Source organism: Patagioenas fasciata, chromosome 17 (assembly GCF_037038585.1).
Source record: "Patagioenas fasciata isolate bPatFas1 chromosome 17, bPatFas1.hap1, whole genome shotgun sequence".
NCBI lineage: Eukaryota > Metazoa > Chordata > Aves > Columbiformes > Columbidae > Patagioenas > Patagioenas fasciata.
The window spans coordinates 4881099-4901625 of record NC_092536.1 but is presented as its reverse complement, the minus strand read 5'-3'; the positions used below and the strand labels follow the sequence as shown (position 1 = coordinate 4901625).

Genomic DNA, 20527 nt, shown 5'->3' with positions numbered 1-20527 from the left:
GAAATACCAAATAAGGCCCATTTTGGCCCTGCCAGGGCAGGTCCATCCCAGGTGCCAGCTCCACGAGGACAGACCCAGGGCTCGGTCGCCCCAGGGCAACGCACATGCCAGCACTTACCTCCCTTCTGCAACTCGATCTCCTTCTTCGCCTGCTCCAAGATGCTTTTGATGGCATCGTCAGAGCCGGTCTCCGGCGTCCTGATCCGCGGCGTGATGCTACCTGATCAAAGAGGCAGGAAAACAGTTTTGTCACCGGTGCTGGTTTTACAAGCTCCGCTTGTATGTCAGGAAGTATTTACTGCTCCTCATGTTCAGTTATTTTTAGGGATGCTGGATTTAAGACAAATGTCACTCCCGATTAGTCGATAGCTGGAGCGTTGGGAGCCCCGGTAGCCCCGGCTGCCAGCTCCTGCCTCTGGCACGGTATCTCCTGCCCACCTTGCTTGTCCCATCCAAGGGCACGCAGGGTGCTAAGCAGAGATATGGGTATGGGGACCACATCCCCACCCTGGCACCAAGTCCTCCTGCAGGTGAAGGATTAATGCTGAATCAGATCCAGGGCATAAATTGGAGCCCTTGGGGTTGAAATGCCAGCAGATGCATAGACCATAGAATCATGGACTCATTTTGGTTGGGAAAGACCCTCAAGATCATCGAGTCCAATCACTAACCCAATCCTGACAATAAACCATGTCCCTGAGAACCTCATCTCCATGTCTGTTCAGCCCCTCCAGTGATGGTGACTCCACCACTGCCCTGGGCAGCCTGTTGCAATACCCGACAGCCCTTTGGGGAAGAAATTGTTCCCAAGATCCAACCTCAGCCTCCCCTGGTGCAACTTGACACCATTTCTTCTAATCCTATCAACATTGCCCTGTCCTGGTGCCACCGCAGGGACACAAGTGACTGGCCACCACAGGGACAGGGCCAGGAGCTGCTGTCCTCCAGCATTAAGACTTCATTATTTTAACGAAAAATTCCCAAGCACATTGATTCATATGCCATGAAACAGCCTAATGAATAATTAAACGGCCCTTGTCAGAATAAATGAGTAAAGCACAGCTGGGGATGTAGCTTCCATGAGGGGTTGGTGTTAATCACTATTAATCCCCACCATTTGCCGGGGCTCCAGTGAGCGGGGGCACCAGGGACAATCCCCAAGTGACACCAGTGACTCTGTGTGCCACCATTGCCTGTCTTGCCGGCACACCAGGGGCTGGCGAGCGTCACCACCGTGGCACCGAGCACCCCGGGTGTGCAGGGAGTGGATCGGGGCCACCCCAACCCCAACCACTCACCTCTCTGGCGCACCTGGATAGTCCTCAGGGCCAGCACGTTCTGCTCGTCGGAGAGGAACTGCTTCATCTTGATGAACGGCTCCTTGCCCTTCACCGTCAGCTTGCGCCAGGGCTTGGGCCGGGCCAGGATCTCGCTGACCGAGCCCTGCGACAGCCCCAGCACGTAATGCCCGAACACCCGCTGCCCGATGTTGTGCTTCAGCAGCTGCTCCTTCACCTGGAAGGCGATTTCGGCCGTGTCCAGTTGCTCCTCGTCAGCAGAGCTGCTGGCACTGCCATCAGATGGTTCGGTGCCAGGGGGGCTGGCAGCTGGCACGGTGGTGGGCGGCACAGCACCACTTTTGGCCCCGAAGAAAGTAGGTGGTGGGAGGTGGGGAGTTTTGGGGTCCCCCGAAACCCGCTCGCCCCCTGGGAAGGAGGACAGTGAGAAAGTCCGGGGGCCGTCGGGGGCCAAGCCGGGGCCGGGCAGAGGTGGGACAGGAGTGGGGGAGGCAGGTTCGTCCACCGGGGCATGCTGGGGGGACGGGTATGGCTGCTCCATGCCCAGAGAATCCTTCCCCGACTCGTCTTCGGAGTGATCCTCCTCTAGAGATGAACGAGAGAGGGAGACACACTAGGGTTCCCCCTGCCATGGCCGTGCAGTGAAGCATCTCCTGTCTCAGTTTCCCCATGTGGCATCCCCACCCCCTTGGCCATCCCCCCCACCCTGCTGCTGCCTCTGGGATCCTTCCCACAGCCAGGCAGGATCCAGCCCTGCCATCCACATCCCCAGGGATGCTCCCAGTGGTACTGGGGATGCTCGCGGGGAGACCAGCGATGCCATGGGGACCTGGGGACCCTACCAGTGCTGGCCAACAGGCTGGGCTTCTCCAGCAGGTACTTCTGCGAGGGGTAGAACGCCTCCTTCCCCAGCAGCAGGGCCTCCTCCGCCTTGGATCCGCTCTGCAAGGAGCCAAGCCGGGATGGGAAGGGGCAGCGGAGCCCCCGGCAGCGGGGCTGGCACAGGCACCCCAGCCCGGCAAGGGGGTCGGCACGTCCCGTGGCACTTGCCTGGGGGAGGCTGCAGCTGGCAGAGGCCACCTTCATCGCCTTCAGGATGCTGGGGGGAGGCAAGGGGGGGACACTTTTTGCTGCCATCAAGCTGCCATGGGCACCAGCAGCACCCGGCCAGCCAGGGGACAGGAGGCAGCACCCACGGGTGCTGGTTGAGCCCATACCTTAGCTCCGTTTTGATCTCCTCATAGTCTGCCTGTGCCTGCAGCTTCTCCTCCAGCTTCTGCAGAGCAGAGGAGGGGGGGGTCACAAAATCAGAGGATGGTTGGGGTTGAAGGGACCTCTGGAGATCATTCAGTACAACCCCTGCTAACGCAGGGTCACCAGAGCAGATCACACAGGGTCACAACCAGGCGGGTTTGAATGTCTCCAGAGAAGGAGACTCCACACCTGCTCTGGGCAGCCTGGTCCAGGCTCTGGCACCTCAAAGGAAAGAAGTTTCTCCTCATATTCAGAAGGAACCTCCTGTGTTTCAGTCTGTGCCCATTGCCACTCACCCCATTGTTGGGCACCACTGAAAGGAGTTTGGTACATCCTCTGACACCCACAGTGGAGATATTTGTCACATGAACAAGGTCCCATATCAGCTTCTCTTCTCCAGCTGAACAGCCCCAGCTCTCTCAGCCTTTTCTCATCAGAAAGATGCTCCAGACCCCTCAGCATCTTTGTAGCCCACTGCTGGACTCTCTCCAGTAATTCTTTGTCGTTCTTAAACTAGGGAGTCCAGAACTGGACACAGGATCCCAGATGGAGCCTCACCAGGGCAGAGGGACAGGACAACCTCCCTCACAGCCACCTCTGGGTGTACCCCCAGCACGGCCAGACCCATGTCCCCCCTGCTCCCTGGCAAGCTCCTTGTCCTCACCTCAATGGCTTCGTTCTTGGCGGCCAGCTGTCCCTCCAGCTCAGCGATCTGGGTGGCTGAGGACTCCTCCAGCTCCTGCAGCGAGCTCTGGAGGTGCTGGACGTCCTTCAGGAGTCGCAGGATCTCCCGGTCCTTGGCGGCCAGAGCCGCCTCCAGCCTCGACCCTGAGCACATGGAATAGTTCACTTTGTCCTGCCGGGAGAGGGGACACTGTCAGCTTCTGGCCACCTGATGTGGTGACACGGGCCACCCTCCCCATCAGATGTGTCCCCATGGGGAGCAGGAGAGCCCAGGACTCAGCCCTGCAGGACAGGGACCTGGGGCCTTCCCTCTGCCCTCACAGGTCTCCACTGGGTGCTATGGGGATGCACGTCCCCTTCCTCACAGGAGTCTGGGGCTGCAGGCAGGGCATGGCCAACACTCCCACCCCCATGGGGGAAAAAAATGCCCTGGTCACAGGCATTTCGGGCTTGTTCCCAAACACGATGGGTGCTCCCAAATGCAAAAGGGTGCTCCTGAATGCAACGGGGTGCTCTGAAGCACAATGGGGTGCTCCTGAACATGCAGTGGGGTGCTCCTGGCTATGATGGGGTGTTTCCAAGTGCAATGGGATGCTCTTGAACACACAATGGGGTGCTCCTGGCTGTGACAGATGCTCGCAGCCATGACGGGGTGCTGCTGGCTGTGATGGGGTGCTCCCTGCCCCGAGGGGGTGCCCCTGGCTGTGTTGGGGTGCTGCCAGCCCCCCGGGGTGCTCTCACCCCCGCAGCGCCCGTTGGGGAGCAGCAGGCCAGGCGCAGGGAGCTGTTCACGGCCGCCAGCTGCTCTCGCAAACTCTCCACTTCCCTCTGCGCCGCCTCCGCTCGCTGCAAGAGAGAACGTGTGTCAGGCCGGGCACCCGCGGCTCGTCCCACCCCACAGCGGGCAGAGCTGGGCTCAGGGACCTGCACCCACCCAAGCATCCTGCTCCCGCCACCCCCGCCACAAGTCCCCCCCATGTATTTCAGTTCCCCACATCCTAATGTGGTTCCCGATCCCAGTCCCTGGGTCACAGACCGCCTCCAGGATGGAGATTGCAAATTGCTCTTTACGCTCCTTTATTATTTATTTGTACTTACATTTTGACAATTAAATAAACTCATGAATAAGAGCAGAGAGGACCAGAAGTAATGACACCAGAAACCAACTGCAGGGTGGTGTGGGTCATGCCATAAAACACCCGGGAGAGGCTGGAGGTGACAAACTCCAGCTCCAGCAGCCAAAACAGAGCCTGGTAGTGACATCAGCGACCCCCAATATGGGGAAAGAGGTCCCACCAGGCTGGTTTGGAGGAGGCACTGGGCGAAGGAAACAAGAGCCCCCTGTTCGCAGGCCTTCCCAGTCCTGGAGCTTGGCCACCCATTTTTGGGGACAGACATCCAAGCCACATGGATGCTCAGGGTTCACCCTCCAGCTTACCTGGTTGGCTTTTTCGAGGTTCGTCATGATCATGGCTACTTCGTCTGCCCTGTGATGGGAAAGCAAGAGGCGTCAGCTGGTGCGGAGACACCGACCCAGCCCTCTAAGGCTGGCGATAGCTCCTGCCAGTGTCTTAGATATGGGGATCCCCCACAACCTGGGTGGGAAGGGACCTTCTAAGCTCATCCAGTGCCACCCCTGCCATGAGCAGGGACATCTTCACCAGCTCAGGTTGCTCAGAGCCCCGTCCAGCCTGGCCTGGGATGTCTCCAGGGATGGTTCATCCATCACCTCTCTGGGCAACCTGGGCCAGGCTCTCACCACCCTCAGGGGCAACAATTTCTTCCTCATGTCCAGCCTGAATCTCCCCTCCTCTAGTTCAAAACCATCACTCCTTGTCCTATCACAATAGGCCCTGCTGAAAAGTCTGTCCTCATCTTTCTTATTGGCCCCTTTTAAGTCTGGAAAGGCCACAATAAGGTCTCTCCGGAGCCTCTCTTCTCCAAACTGAACACCCCAGCTCTCTCGGCCTGTCTTCCCAGCAGAGCTGTTCCAGATTCACATCATTTCTGTGGCTCCTCTGGCCCCTCTCCAACAGGTCCATGTCTGTCCTGTGCTGGTGACCCCAGAGCTGGACCTCAAGCTGTTCAGCAGCACTGTGGGGCCATCCCGGCTCTGCTGCGGGCTGCTCAGCTGCCAACAACCTCCGGGCATCACAGGCAACTTACTTGGATGCAGCTTCCTCATCGTATTTACACCGCAGCTCCAGCAGCTCTGTCTGTGTGGCCTTCAGCGCTGGGAAGAGGAAGAAGAAGGTGAGCTCTGGGATGGGGGCTGGGCCCTCCCATGGCCGGCAGCCCCCTCCCCGGCTCCCCTACCTGCATGGAGCACTTTGATCTTCTCCTCTGCCTCTCCCAGCCGAGCAGCCAAAGTGACCTGAGCTTCCTGAAGCCCCCTGCGAGAGACGGGTGTCACCACTGTGCTGGTGGCACTGCGGCCATGCCCAACCCATGGCCCATGGAGAACCCCTGCTGTGTCCCCCATCACTTGGTGACACCAGGGACAGACCCACCAGCCCATGCCGGGATCCGTTCAAGCCATATTGCTCCTTGATGTTAAGGGATTTATTGTCCCGGATGGAAAAAAATTCACTTTGGGTTGAAAATGGCCCCGATCCCTGTGGCTGAAACCCCTGTGAGGGGGGGATAGCTGCCCACCCTGCCCGTAATTAATTGGAAGGGGGGAAGCAATCAGGGAAAAGTTATTCTGCATTATTTATAGCCTGCACTTGCCAGGAACCTACAGCAGAGATCTGCAATTTAGGGTTTAAAGATTCCTCATTTGTTTCCCCGTGCAGTGTGTTAAAGAGTAACAATGAAGCCACCGGGAAAGCCGGGAGCCTCCAAATTAAAAGGCCATTTCATGAGGATTATCTGCCAACCTGGATTTAACCCATTTGTCCGAGCAAAGCCACATGCCAGGGAGATGGCACGAGGGGCCGGCACAAGGAACCTGCCCCAGCTCTGCCCAAAAACCCCCTGGGATCAGGGACGGATGGACAAATGGACACTTGAGTGCCTGAGACTGAGTATCAGGCTGGATGCACCTGTCCCAACCCAGACAGCAAAGGAGGTGCAAAAGGAAAGAGGAGAGGGAAGGACAAATGGACAGCCCTGTCCAGGAGGGAGGACAGAGCCACGTGTGTCCCCTGCACCCCAGGATGTCCCCAGTACTCACGTACTTTTGCTTCTCTGCCTCATTTCTCTGCAGCGAGGTTTCTGCGCACAGCGCTTTGCTGTCGATGCTGGAGTGCAGGGGCTCAGCTGCGAGCCCAGCCGCTGGCGATGTCCCCTCTCTGTGCTCTGCAGGGGGACACAGCCATGCTGGGGACAGCAGCCACCGCCACTGGGGACCATAGGCCAGGGGACAGGTCCTGGCCCCGAGACCCGCCACATCCCGGGGGTGCTCGGAGGCACATGGGGGGACCCAGCTGGGGACTGTCACTGCCACCCTTGTCCAACAGGGTGGCCGGCACCGGGGGGTACCTTTGGTGCTGACGAGCTCCGGGTGCTTCTTCCAGGGGCGGCCGAGGTCCTTCAGGGGGGACGGTTCAGGCTCGAGGCGCTGGAGCTGCTGCAGCCGGTCCTCCAGGCTCCGGGCAGCCTCCAGCACTGGCGCGGGGTCTGCGGGATGTGGGGTGCTGGTGAGGGGAGGGGTGGCACCCCCGGCCCTCTCCCACCTTCCCTGGGTGCCCATTCTCCTTGCCACCCACCCGCAGGCAGCCACCCTCCACACCCTGCTTAAAACCAGAGCACCCCATGGGGTACTGGGTGACACCGGGACACCCTATAGGGTGTGGGTATGCCCCTCAGTCCCGTGTTTTCCACCACCAGCCCCAAGAAACCAGTGGGGCTGCAAGGGGGCATGACCTGTCCGAGTGAACTGGTGGCACCCGCGGCACCAGTGGCCCCAGTTTGGGCACAGACAATGGCGGTTTGTGCCGAGGTAAGCAGGTGCCTTCCGAGCCGTCTGTCTTCCCTCTGTCAGCATTACGCCGTCATTAGCCGGTGTCTGCTCAGCAGGGTGTGCCATTATGTCTCCCAGGGCTGATGTAATTATACATTGACATAATTAACCCAGCAAGCCCATTAAGCAGGCCAGCTAAAAATTCATCTATAATTATTTGTTGTGTGCATGCTAATGAGTCCATCTGCACTGCCATTGTACAACATGAACAAATTAATTTACAAGTCTGGATTTTTTAATAAGTTCAAGAAAATGCCTCCTATTGAGCCAGGTTAATATAGGGTGTTTTTTTTGTTTTGTTTTTTCTTTTTTTGATAAGAAGGAAAAAGAAAATAGATTGGAATTCTCCAGGGTCAAAAAGTTAGACAAACAGGGAAGTGGGACAGAGCAGGCACGCTACTGTACGGCATGGACGTGTGGCACGCATCCAAGGGTAAAAAATAATAACGGTGATTGAAAAAGATAAACACAACAAAACAAATGACTGGCTGCCTCCACTCCCAACGGGACACAGAGCAGCTCTTCTGCTCAGCGAGTCCCCAGCTGAGATGGCAGTGGTGCGGGATGAAGGGGACACGGCACCACTGTGGCCATGCCGTGGGATTCGGACAGAGCTGGGCTGTGGGGACCCAGGCAGAGGTGGGTGCTGAGCCCAGCCAGCACGCCACTGGCTTTGGTACTCAACTGGTGACCCAGCTGGGACGCCCCCAGGGTGTTCACGGCATCCTTTGGTTCAGCACGCTGGGGCTCGGCATCCTTCAAGCTGCTTCCCCACCCAAGGATGTGGGAACACGCCATGGAAGGGTGTCGTGGAGATGCAGCGTGGTCCCCAACCGGCCTGGATGCTTTCACAGCCATTAATAACAGCCGTAAGTACCCAAGCTGAGATAACGATACAGCTAATTAAACCCGGCGCTCCAGGGCCCCAGCTCACAGGCTGCGGGAGCCAGAGTTCCCCCCACGCTCCCCCGGCCCCGGGGGTGTTGCAGGAGGCTCGGTGCCAGCCTGTGAGCCGCCTCCGCAGGGATAAACGCTGGGGCAGCCCTCGCCTGATCCATGCCAGCAACTCCTCTCACCTCCATAATGAGAAATAATATGGGAGGAACTGGCCTGAGTGATAAAGCTCCAGGGATTTTCCTCAGGACAGCATCTCCCCTCCGTGAAAAACAACCAGGGTGATCCCCCAGTGGGCTGCTCCCCGCATGGAGCTGATATCCTGGGGTGAAGCAATGGGGAGTGGAGCTTTTAGAAGGGAAAAGAGCAAGCAATGCTCCAGCTCTGCTTCCTACATCAGTCTGCAAAATACTCAGCTGGATTAATTACACTGTCCTAATACTGCACTGTTCCACTACCAGGAAAACGCTGTCCTCAGCTGCGGGGACAGCTTCGCCACCATGTGCGATGTGTTCGGATGCACCAAGGGGCTGCTGGGACCAGGCAACAAGCTCACACCAAGCTGCACCATGTTTGCACCAAGCTTGCACTGTGCTTGCACCAAGATTATACCACGATTGCACCATGTTTGCACCAAGACCAAACCACACTTGCACCTGCAGGGCTGGAGAGAGGATACGCTTGACACCAAGCATGTCATCTCCTCATATCAAGGCACTGTGGATGCCACGTGCCATCACGCTCTGAGCCACACGGGAGGGCTCAGGACACTGCCCACGGCGCAGGGGACGGTCCCCCCAGTGTGGATCACAGCCCCCATCAGGACAGGTTAGAGGACACGGCGCTGACAACACAGCCATGAGCTCTGTGGCACAGCTGGGTGACGCGAGAGAGGGATGTGACAAACAAGACTTTGCGGTGCCACGCGGGATTGCCGAACGACAGCACAATCAGCTCCTGCAGGAATCAGTAAATCCCTGCTGCAAAGTGGAACACGCTGCCCATGCAGGTCTATCTATCGCTCCATAAGCTCGCCCACTATATATATATACGTACACACATATATATACTTTTTTTTAAAGTTTATATAATAAGTTCTGCCACTAGCTGGCGTTATTGGCTGTCCTTTAGTGGCACCGGCAGTGCTGCAGCAGGGATGGGGGCCGTGGGCAGGGGCCTCTCCTGGTGTCCCCAGCCCCAGCATAGAAGAGCAGGGCTGGGGGGCCTTTTCCCGTGCTGGAGGGTGTCTGAGCCACCAGCAGACCCGCTCCCAGACACCCCACCATAGCACCAGAGCAGCTGGAAACACCGTGTGATGGTGGGATAGGGTAGGAGGTGTCTGGGGTGCTCGCCACCTTCTCCTGAGCGCACACAGCTCCAGGGAGCACCCGTATCGAGAGGGACCAGTGCTCATCCCTGTGTCAGGGCCTGGTCACTTGACCTGGCCTTTAGCAGGTGACATGCCGGTGACGTGTGCTCCATACTGCTGGCCAGCTCCAGGAACAGGGGACACCCATGGAGCACCCACAGTCCATTCATGGTGTACCCACATGCATCCCTGGTACCTTCCTGGTGCTGACACTTCTCCCACTGGGGCAGCATCCCCTCCACCCCTCCATCCCAACCTGCTCCGACACATCCAGCGGTGTCCTACGAATCCCTCCACCAGCCCAAGTCAGCCTTAAATCAAATCATCCCCAACAACAATGACATTAATTATGCTTTTAACACATTTTACTGCTTCCCCCCCTTCCCTTCACGCCACATCTGTGTGAACAATATCCAAAAGATTTACGGTTTTCTCCCGTAATTACAGACACACAGCCAGCTCACTTATCAAAATACTTGCTGAGCAATCAGGCTCCGTTACAGTCTCTGCCAGAGATTTGTGTTGACAGCAGCCATTCAAAGAAAAAAAAAATGCCGAATCAGGACTTATGTGGCGCTTGTCAAGTATTCCACAAAGAGTTTGGCTGTCGAGAGACACACGGACACGTAACGGGCAGGGACAGAACGATGGGTGGGAGGGTTTGGGGAGGAGAAGAGGAGCCAGAGATGGATGCTGCAGGAGAGCAGAGAGAGGGGAGGAGGACGAGGGGGGTGCAGAGATCCCGGGGAGCAGTTTGGGGGTGTACATGTGTGTGCATCCATGTGCATGTGTGTGCACGTGTGTGCGAGCAGGAGGAACACAGTGGGTGAGCATGGAGAGATGAGGAGGGAAGATAACAGGGTTCTGGAAACTGAGCTGACATTTGGTTCTTGTAACACAGGAGAAAATTTAATGAGGACAAAAATATGTCTCCCTAATTCCCCTAAGAAATCATTAAAACATTTTGTTATTCCTAAATGTCTGGAAAATGAATTAGTGGCCCTGCAGGAGCCCTTCTATGCATCTCCAGCCACGTGCAGCTCGCCGTGCCGGAGGATGCTCCGTGCTTGGCACAGCCGACACCCCCCGCTCAGAGCGTGGGGGAAAGAGGGGAGCAGTGGGGAGGGGGATCCCAGCCCCTCACCCAGCCCTAGCACAGCCTCTGCCAACACAAGCCTTGGAGCTGCTCCGTGCCTCAGTTTCCCCCCGCCAAGTGGTGCCCTAGACCGGGTGTAAAGTCTGGCACAGTGGAAAAACCGGGAGAATCCTCCCCAGGCAATGCCAGGAGCTGTTCTGTGAGCCGGCGCTCGGTCACTTCGGTTAACTTACCGTCAAACAGACACCTGGGGATAGCCGCAGCGTTATTACAAGGGCTGAGCAAATGTATTCCTTTCCTAATGTCAAGATGCATTTGGCTCAGGGGCTGAAACACAGCGATGGCAAAAGCTGCTTCCTCTCCTCTCTTCTTCGGCCAGTATTTCCAGAGCACCATGCGCAAGCAGAGGTCGGTGATGCCAGCGGTGCCGGGGACAAGGGACAGGGCTGGCGGCGATGCCGCGGTCCTCGCTGGCTCCTCTCGGCACTGGGGCCGGCACGCGACTCGTTAGGCAGCCAGGTCGCCACCGCGTTGCTTACCTGGAGCTTCAATTAATTGCTTGTACACGCTCAGGAAAGCCGTCTCAGCCTCCTTGCTTCTCTTACTAAGTGCAATCACCTGCAGGGAGATGGAAAAAGGGGATGAGAGATGGATGCCAGGCCACTGGGACCAGTGTTGCCTGTGGTTGGCACTAGTGTCCCCCCAGCATGGCTCCATGCCCACTTCGTGCCCCGCGCAGCCGCTCGCTGCCTTTGGCTAAACTCCTCGTGCCACTGCCGTGTCACATCGCCCTGAATCATTGATGTGCTCTGAGTAAATGAAAATTATAATTTAATGTCAGCGCTTAAATAAGAAATAAAGAATTCTAGCTGTTGTTGTGCTCGCTGGGCTGGAGCTGGTACACAGCCCCCCCAGCCGCCCTTCCTGGCACAGCACGGCCGGGGCGATGTTGTGGGCAGGAGTGATGCTGGTGCTGTCCCCATGCACCAAGACAGGGTCATTGAGCCCCTGTCCCCCTTGGCTGCCAGGGTGCCGGTGAGGCTCACACGCTACATCACCAATAACCGAACAACGTATTAATCTACCACATGCTCCCATGCAATATTGATGAGCATAAATCATTTAATCCCCCTAATTTTTCAAGGTGTGCCGAAGCCTCAGGGCGGGGGCTGCAGCCCACCAGGCTCTGGTCCACTTGGTTTGCCGAGGGTCCCCTTCCCAACCCAGTACATCCAGCCCCACCAGCAGCAGGTGGGATGGGGACACAAGGACCTCTGTGTCCCTGCTGCCCCGGGTGCATGATCCAAGGATGGAGCTGACCCATTCCCAGCCAGAAAATACCAGTTTGATGCAAACTGCGCACCTGTGCCAACTGGTGATGGAGGAAGAGGCACCCACCCAACATTCAGTGCTGGCAAACGTGCTTTTACCATCAGCAGACGAGTCAATTAAAACACTTTTAAGCCACCGATGGGCTAATTGTCAAACGAAGCTGAACTTCGTGCCTCAGCTTGGTGGCAGCTCCCATGCCGGAGCATCTTTCCCCTTCAACCATCCTCCCAGTGTCAGCGGGGCTCCCACCATCCCGGATTGCGATTCCTTGTCATTCAAACCCAAAGCAAACGGCTCATTTGTAATCCAGCAGCCACCTGAGCAAACCGCCTTCTCCTTCCCAGCTCGCAGGCACTGGAGCACAAAGATCTTTTTTCTATTGTTAAAATTGTATAAGCTGGGCTTTTTATAGCCTCTCGTACACAAACCTACTTTCTCAGCGCCACGCTTCCAGCCGAGGAGGAATTTGGGGGTTTTTCTTCAGCGTTCTGCAAAAACGCTTGGCTTCAGGGTGTTTTAAAATAATAACAATAAAGTGGGGAGGAGGGAGGGAGGCGGGGAGCAGCCAAAGAGCAGCTCTGCCAGGGTATGGCAGCAGGACAGCGTTGCACCCGGTGTTGGGGTGACACAGGGAGCTCCCCCATGGGTCCATAAGGATGCAGAGACACAGCAGGGCTGGGGGTCTCCCTCTGTGACCCCCAACATCCTGAACCCTTTGGAATTTGCCCAGGGGAGGAGTGGGAGCAGGCACAGCCCATGGGCAACGGGGCTCAACCAATGATTTTGGTTGGAAAAGACCCTCAAGACCGTCGTGTCCAAGCGTTAACCCACTCCTGGCACTGCCCCATGTCCTGAGAACCTCATCTCTTCGTCTGTCCAACCCCTCCAGGGACGGTGACTCCAGCACTGCCCTGGGCAGCCTGTTCCAATGCCCCACAGCCCTTTGGGGAAGAAATTGTTCCTAAATCCAACCTCAACCTCCCCTGGTGCAACCTGGGGACCATTTCAGCCCATGTCAGCACCGGCGCATCACCAGTGTGGTCCATCGGCAGGATGGTGAGCCAGGGGTCTGCTCTGCTCTTTCGGAGTCCCACTGAACTTCAAGGAAAATAACAGTGAAAAAAATATATATCGATTTAAAATTTTCAGCAACCTTTTCTGGATATGGATAATTCACCAAAATGCCAGGGGTGGTTCCTGTTGGAGCAGCTCCATGTGCTGCACCAGGCCAGCTCAGCCTAACCCCAAAACTGCTCTTATTCTGTATGGAGAGCTGAATAAACACACAGAAAAAGTCCACATCAGTCCTAAAATCAAAGTTTTGTAGAAAAAATAAACTAAATACAGAGTATTTCAAAAAGATGGACTAAATTTGATACTATACTGCTTTGAAATTGGGTCCATATTTTTGAAACACGTTGTGTTTGCTGAAGCAAGAAGCTGGGCCAAACTCTGTGTCCCCACTCGAGGGTGCGATGTCACCCGCATCCTGCTAAAAAGAGGAGAAAATTGCTAAAAATAGGGGAGCCGAACATCCCCGCAAGCTGCCCCAGCTCCACGGGGTTGGGATGGCGCCATCCCCGCTCCCCTCATCACCACCATGCCCATCGGCGACACCGAACCTGCTGCCAACCGCTCTCCCTCCACCCGCAAAGCCCTCGGCGAGCTCTGCTTCTGCATTATATATCAACATACTATTAATTTCTATTCCCCCCCACCTCCATCTCCCTCCGCAGCATCCGCGGGCTCAAGGTGAGGCACGGCAGTGGCGCGGGATCGCCGTCGCGTGATGAATTACATTTACGCGCCGGGTCCTTTTCATGGCTGGTGACTTTCCAGCAAAGCAATTATCACTGTAGAATGCGTAATAGCCTAATTAATTACTATTGTCAGGCTGGCCTCTGTGCCATGATTATACCTTCCGAAGCCAACTTTTTAAACATTTGGAAGCAGAAATATTATTATAATTGACTGACAAAATGGTAAAACTCCCCCCGGCGCAGCCGGTCCTCCTCCCGGTGCGGCGGCGAGGACCGACTGTCTGAGCACCTCCTCTCCAAAGGCGCGGGATTTGCATCGCACCGGCGGCGAGTTTATTCTTACATCCATGAGATCAAGTGCAGGATAAGTAGTGGGTTATTTCCATCTAAATACTGGTGGCAGTAAACCACAAATGAGCTCTTTTTCAGCAGAGAGGAACAGCTGTTGGGGGGAGAAAGCGGCAGCAGAGACCCCAAATGTTGAAGAAAACTGATGAAAAAATACATTCAAGCTTTTACTATTTTCCTCGCCTGTTTTTGCTGATGTATAAAGAAGTGAGGGAGAGGGGGAGGGCTGTGGAGGGAGCCGCTGTCCCAGGGGGAGCGCTGGGTGATGGGGGCTGGACCCCCTGCTTTGTGCTGGGTCCTTTGCTGCCTTCCCGGTGCCCCACGTCTGACCCTGACTCCTTAAACCCATTGCACATGTGCACAGATCACTGTGCACCCAGAGACCCACTGTACAAGCCCATCACGTGTGCACAAACCCATCACACGTGCACAGATCCATCACACATGTGCACAGATCCATCACACACATGCAGACCCACTGCACACCTACATTGCACATGGAACCAGACCAATCACACATGCACACAGACCCCTTGCACACCCACAAACCCATCACACAAACCCATCGCACCCATATAGACCCATCACACACAAGCCCATCGCACACCCACAGACCCCTTGTACACCCACATAAACCCACTGCACAAACCCATCGCACAGCCACACAGACTCATCACACACCCACACAAACCCATCGCACACATGCATGGACACATCACATACATGCACAGATCCACTGCACACATGCATGGATCCATTGCACACTCACACAACCATCACACAAACCCACCACACCCACACAGACCCATCGCACACCCACAGACCCCTTGCACACCAGCCAAAACCCGTTGCACAAACCTGTCACACATCCACATAGACCCATTACACACCTGCACAGACCCATTGCACACCCACAAACCCACCGTGCACCCACACACACCCACCACACAAACCATCACACATGCACAAACCCATTGCACACGTGCACAGACCCATCACATACGTGCATGGATCCATCACATATATGCACAGACCCATCGCACACCCACAGACCCCCTGCACATCAGCCAAAACCCGTTGCACAAACCTCTCACACATCCACATAGACTCATTACACACCTGCACAGACCCATTGCACAGCCACAAACTCACCGTGCACCCACACACACCCACAACACAAACCATCACACATGCACAAACCCATTGCACACGTGCACGGATCCATCACATACGTGCATGGATCCATCACATATATGCACAGATCCATTGCACACCCACACAAACACATTGCACACCCACACATCACACACCGACACCACCATGGCTCACCCACTCCTTCCCACTCCCAGCCCCTTCCTCCAAAGCCAGAAGCAGCTCACAACATTTTCACAAGGCCAAAAAGCAATTCACGTCAAAAAAGATCAATAATATAAAAATAAAGCCTGAGAACTCTAGTTAAAGGCAACGTCATAGAAATATGTTGTTCACGTTCATGATTTGGAGATTAAAAAAAAAAAAAGAATCAATAAAAGTTCTTCAGATGATGTTATTTCTAATGAGAAATATACCGAGACTGCTGCAAATAACTGCTTAACAGAGAAAAAAAATGCATTAATAATTTACTTTATAAAGCATAGGATCCCGAACACAAGAAAATTGCTGCTGGTTCTTAATTTTGTTGTAATACTTCCTGACAAGTTCAATGATGCTTTGGCGAGGTTCCTGAGAGCAGAGGCAGCGGATGCTCAGCTCATCAGGTTATGTTTTGCCCCCTTTTTCCACAGCATCCCGGCCCAGGCGGCTCCAGGAGAAGGTGCCTGAGCTCTTCCCTCTTCCATGACGCAGCAAGCGGAGAAAGTATTTCAAGCTTATTTTACCATCCTCACTAACATAATTTAATACTTTTTTTTTTTCCACTGGCTGTTTTTTGGGGTTTTTTTTCTTAAATTTTTTTCAGTGCATTTGCTGACAGTTGGCAACTCCAAACCATCTGCTACCAGCGCATACACTGAAACGAAAAGCTCCAGCATCGAACCCAATGCAGCTCAAAGGAGTGGGATGAATATCGACCAGTGGCATGAGAAGGTGCCACCCGGGTGGGTTAATTCCCAATGGGGCCAGGTTTATCGTGAGCCCAGAAAATCATTATCCTGCAAAATCATCTTCTCTGCATCCCTGGCACTGATGAAGTGGTGTGATGAGGGGGTTCCCGCTGGTCCCCGGATGGAGCCGGGATGGCCCCGGCGCGCGGGTGCACCCCGAGCATCGCAAAGTTTCACCTCCCATTTAGCAGAACAAAACTTTTAATTTAGATGTTTTCATCTATCTATCAGAGTAAAAAAAAAAAATAAGTTTAAAATAATGACTGTAATAAATGAAGGTAATTAATTGTAGTTTGTTCCTTTACTGTCTAGTCAGCTTAATTTTACCTTTTCATCTAATAATGAGAAAATAATTTTTGTGCTCTGAGGGTTAATGATATGTAACTGCAAGAGCTGCTAATTGCATGTTGCAAACTATTCATCAAAATCCCCATCTGCGCTACTTGATTATGTTTGCTAAATTATTGCTTTGAATTATCTTTCATAAAGCAACTTTTGTAATTAGCAGGGCTTTCGCTTTGCTCTTTTCTCTGTTGCAAGGATATTCAAACTTTGTCCGTCTCAAGCTGTTGCCATTAAACTGCCGTCACGGGCGGCTTTTGGGGAGAGAAAAAACCTGCCCTTTAGCTAATTTTGGGGGGAAATAAAAACTGGGTTTATTCTCCACAGGTACAATTTATTCTCCTGACCCTGCTCCTCCTTCCTTGAAGAAAAAAAATACATAAGAAGGATGCAGAAGCCTAAATGTATCGCCATCCATCATGGGCTCCTTTCCATGACGCAGGTGATGCAGCGCCCTGCGCTCCATGGTTAATATTCATGGGGAACGCGGAAAAGCAGTGGGCTTTGCGGGGAAGAATATATTGAAGAGGCTTTTTAATACATTTGGAAAAGAGAGGAGGGGAAAGAAAAGGGAGGATAGAGGGGGGGGAAGAAAATGCAGGAAAGAGAATATTTCAAAAGAAAATATATAGAAAAAGAGGAAAAACAAGGAGAGAAAGAGAAGGGGGAGAAAGGAGAAAGTGGAAAGAGTAGAAAAGGGGAAAAAAGGTAAAAGAGTGGAAAAAGGGGGGAAAAGAGAGGGAAAGAGAGGGAGAAGAGAGATGGAAAGAAAGGGAAAGAGAGGGGGAAAGGGTAAAAAAATATTTACAAATATTAAAAAGAGAAAAATAAAGGAAAAAGGGAGGAGAAAGAGTGGAAAAAGGAAAAAGAGGGAGGAAAAGAGCACCCAGCCTGGCCCCAGGAGAAGCCCCGGACATCGGTGTCCATCCCGCACCAGTGTCCATCCCGCACCGCCTGGCACTGGAGCAGCTCAGAAACCAAACCTCAGGGGAGCAGAATCCACCTTTTGGGATAAAAATCCCTCAAAACCTCTGGGGATCTGGGAATCACATCCTGGTCTCCCTTACACCCGCATAAATCCAGAGCCACTCGAGCGGAGGGACCGGCTGGGGCTCCCCAAAGGATGTCGCTCACAGTCGTGTAGCAGATCTAATGAAGACTATTGGAAAAAATGCAGTATTTAAAAGACTGAAAATGTATTCCTATTGTTATCACTCTCTTTTATGTGTTTATGCATAGTGCATCGGAATGAATCAATACTGGATTGCCCTATAAATAAATGAGCATATCAGTAAACCCAGTAATAAAATGAAGTGATGAAAAATATGGAAATCAGTCGCATTTGTGTAAATCCACTTATTGTTTACTTTAATATTTTCTCATGCAGTTTCGGAGCTCCAAAGAGACAGATTTAAAATCAGGTAATGCTCAGCAGATGACAGATCCTAATGTGTTGCTGCTGGCAAGCGCCGAGTACCGGCAGCTCTCCAGGGGTTTCCATCGAAGCACATTAGAGGAGCAGAGAACACGGCCCCCAAAGAGTGAGCACTAAAAACCCAGAGAGAAGAAGAGGTATCATGAAGAAAAAGAGGTATCCTGAAGGGCAACGCATTTCTCAATGGCACCAGGGCCCAAAGCCAAGGCACTCGCGGAGCCTCTGGGGATGCGGAAGGGGTTGGGGAGCAGCTGGTCAGGCTGGAGGATGGAGAAGGGAGATGCCTTCTGCAGCAATGTGGTGGGTTTGGGACCATGTGGTCCCACCCTGGTGCTCAGCTGCTCATCAGATTGCCTGTTGCAACCTCATTTGATGCATCCCACCCATGTCGTGGCATCTCCTGGACATGGTGCTGCACCTCCTGGCCATACCGTGGCACCTCTTGGTCACATCGTGGTATCTCCTGCCCACTCCATGGCACCTCCCAGCCACATCACTGCATCTTTGAACAGTATCACAGCACCTCCTGGCCTCACTATGGCATCTCCTGGCCACTCCATGGCATCTCTTGGCCACAACACAGCACCTCCTGGCCATTTCATGGCACCTCCTGGTCACATTGTGGAATGTCCTGGTCATGCCATGGCACCTCCTAGCCACAGCACGTCATCTCCTGATCACACTACAGCATCCTCTGGCCACATCATGGCATCTTCTGGCCACTCAGTGGCATCTCCAGATAGCGATGGCTCCTTTCCCTGCCTGGAAGCTCTCCAGGCAGGGCCACCATCCCTGGTGTCCCGCAGGGGACATCAGGGAGCTCACCAGCAGCAGTAGCATGCCTGTCCCCCTGCCCATGGTGGCACAAGGAACATCCAGTACTGGCAGCGAAGGCAAAGCCGATGGATCATATCGGCTATAGAAACCTCTCAGGGGTTGGGGACAACCACCTTGTACCTTGGCCACAAAAAGCTGGGTCCTGTCTCTCCCTCCCAGGGTTCTCCCATTCCCATTTCAACCCCCCAAGAGCTGTTGGGGTGGGAAGGGGTTGGGATCACGCCTGGGACCGTGGGGGTGATGGCAGGGCCTGCCCACCTCTCCTCCGAGCATCCCCCTAGAACACTGCCAGCTTTTCCTCCCACCTAGACAGAAAACACCCCTCCCCGCACAGCCTGCGAGGAAAGCTATTTTAGAGTTGCTCTTTTCTTTTTTTCCCCCTTGTAGTCTTTTTTATCATTTTTAAAATTCTTTTTCTAAACAACACATCTCCCCCCATCTGGGCTGCAAGTTGGGTGCCAGCATCTCGGTGCCAAATGCTCAACGTTTGCTTTTTATAAACGCCTCAAAACCCAAAGTTTCCTCCTGCGCTGCCAGGATGCATCCAGGCGAGTGCCACATCCCAGCGGATGCTGCATCTCCCTGCAAAGCCCTTATCCCCCCGGCACCCCATTCTGCCCATCCAAAGGAGCTAATGGGGGTAGCGAGAACAAAAAATCCCCATAACACAAGCTTAGGGGTTATAATTTGTCTTTGTGGCTAATTAGCCTCCCTTCTTAGTCACTTACATCTACGGTTCTCAAAAATCTAGTTGTCGGGGAGGGAAGCCCGCTGTCCTGCCGAGTTAATTCTCTAACAGCAAATCTCCTGTACCTCAGGTACATTTTTCTTAAATTCCCGGCTGAGTTCAATTAAATGTTTATGAGACTGTGCGCTTTCCCCCCGCCGCGCTGCCAGCACTGAAGCAACAGAATTAAGCTCCTTCTGGAACAAAACAAAAACAAAAGGAAGAGGGAAAAAAAATAGAATAAAGGTGGGTTAGGAGGGCTGGGTTTTAGGATTGCAGGAATATCATTCTCCCCGACTGAATTTGCTTTGCATCACACAGCCATGGCGCATTGGCAATATTGACATGGGGGTTTATATGAATAATTGAAGAAATTCTGTATTCCCCGCAAAAGAAAAGGCAAGCCGAGAGGGTTGTTGAGATAATCAGGAGCTCGCTAATCAATATTCTCAGCCCCAGCCTCCTCCTCGCTTCTCCAAAAGGAGCAGTGCCATAAGCTCATCAGTAACTGTAAAAAAAACATCGCACTCCGAGTGTCAAAATAGTCAAGCACAGCATATTGTATTGCCAGATTTCCCTCCCGGTCCACCCCGGTGCCAGATTACATCCATCAGCAGGGAGGGAAGCCGTCCAACGATGACTTACTTACGCTTAAGTGTTCATAAATAAGGTTTTTAAGATATAGATTGCTTTTTAATTTTGGTAGAATGTGGAAAAAAAAATAATGATGGGGTAGATGTGACGTGAAGAGACCTCATGGGTGCTTGGCTGTGCCGAGGGATGTCCCAGTCCCTATCCAGCTTGTATTGTGGTGAAAAGAGCCAGAAAAATTTACGCGGACACCGTAAACTGTGGCAAAGCCTTTGTCTGATGGGGAGATACGGCAAGAGACCATATCCCCGCCATGAAAACCTCATTAGACAGACTCTAATTACTGCCCTGCAGTCGGAGAGAGGAGACAGAAACCGTAAAACCTGAGCAGGGGGAGAGGCTATTAATTGCTTTTTGATAAATTGGGGGCCGAGCTGCTGGTGGCGGAGGTGGGGAGGTGCCTGTGTGGAGCTCCAGCCAGTGGCCACATGTGT

General features: G+C 53.8%; 1 protein-coding gene across 8 annotated transcripts in view; it reads right to left on the bottom strand.

Moving 5' to 3' along the window:
* Nucleotides 1-20527, bottom strand: part of CUX2 (cut like homeobox 2) — a 65037-nt gene that overhangs the window by 6915 nt on the left and 37595 nt on the right. For 4 of the 8 annotated variants that reach the window (XM_065851463.2, XM_071815795.1, XM_065851461.2 and 1 more), the window contains exons 2-13: nt 11099-11177; nt 6720-6857; nt 6416-6536; nt 5553-5629; nt 5403-5469; nt 4675-4723; nt 3978-4082; nt 3217-3408; nt 2516-2574; nt 2141-2397; nt 1299-1883; nt 119-220 (exon numbers count right to left, since the gene is read on the bottom strand). In XM_065851463.2, the coding sequence (XP_065707535.1) occupies nt 119-220; nt 1299-1883; nt 2141-2397; nt 2516-2574; nt 3217-3408; nt 3978-4082; nt 4675-4723; nt 5403-5469; nt 5553-5629; nt 6416-6536; nt 6720-6857; nt 11099-11177 (1831 nt within the window). The other 4 variants (XM_065851465.2, XM_065851464.2, XM_065851466.2 and 1 more) reach the window with 4 other exon arrangements.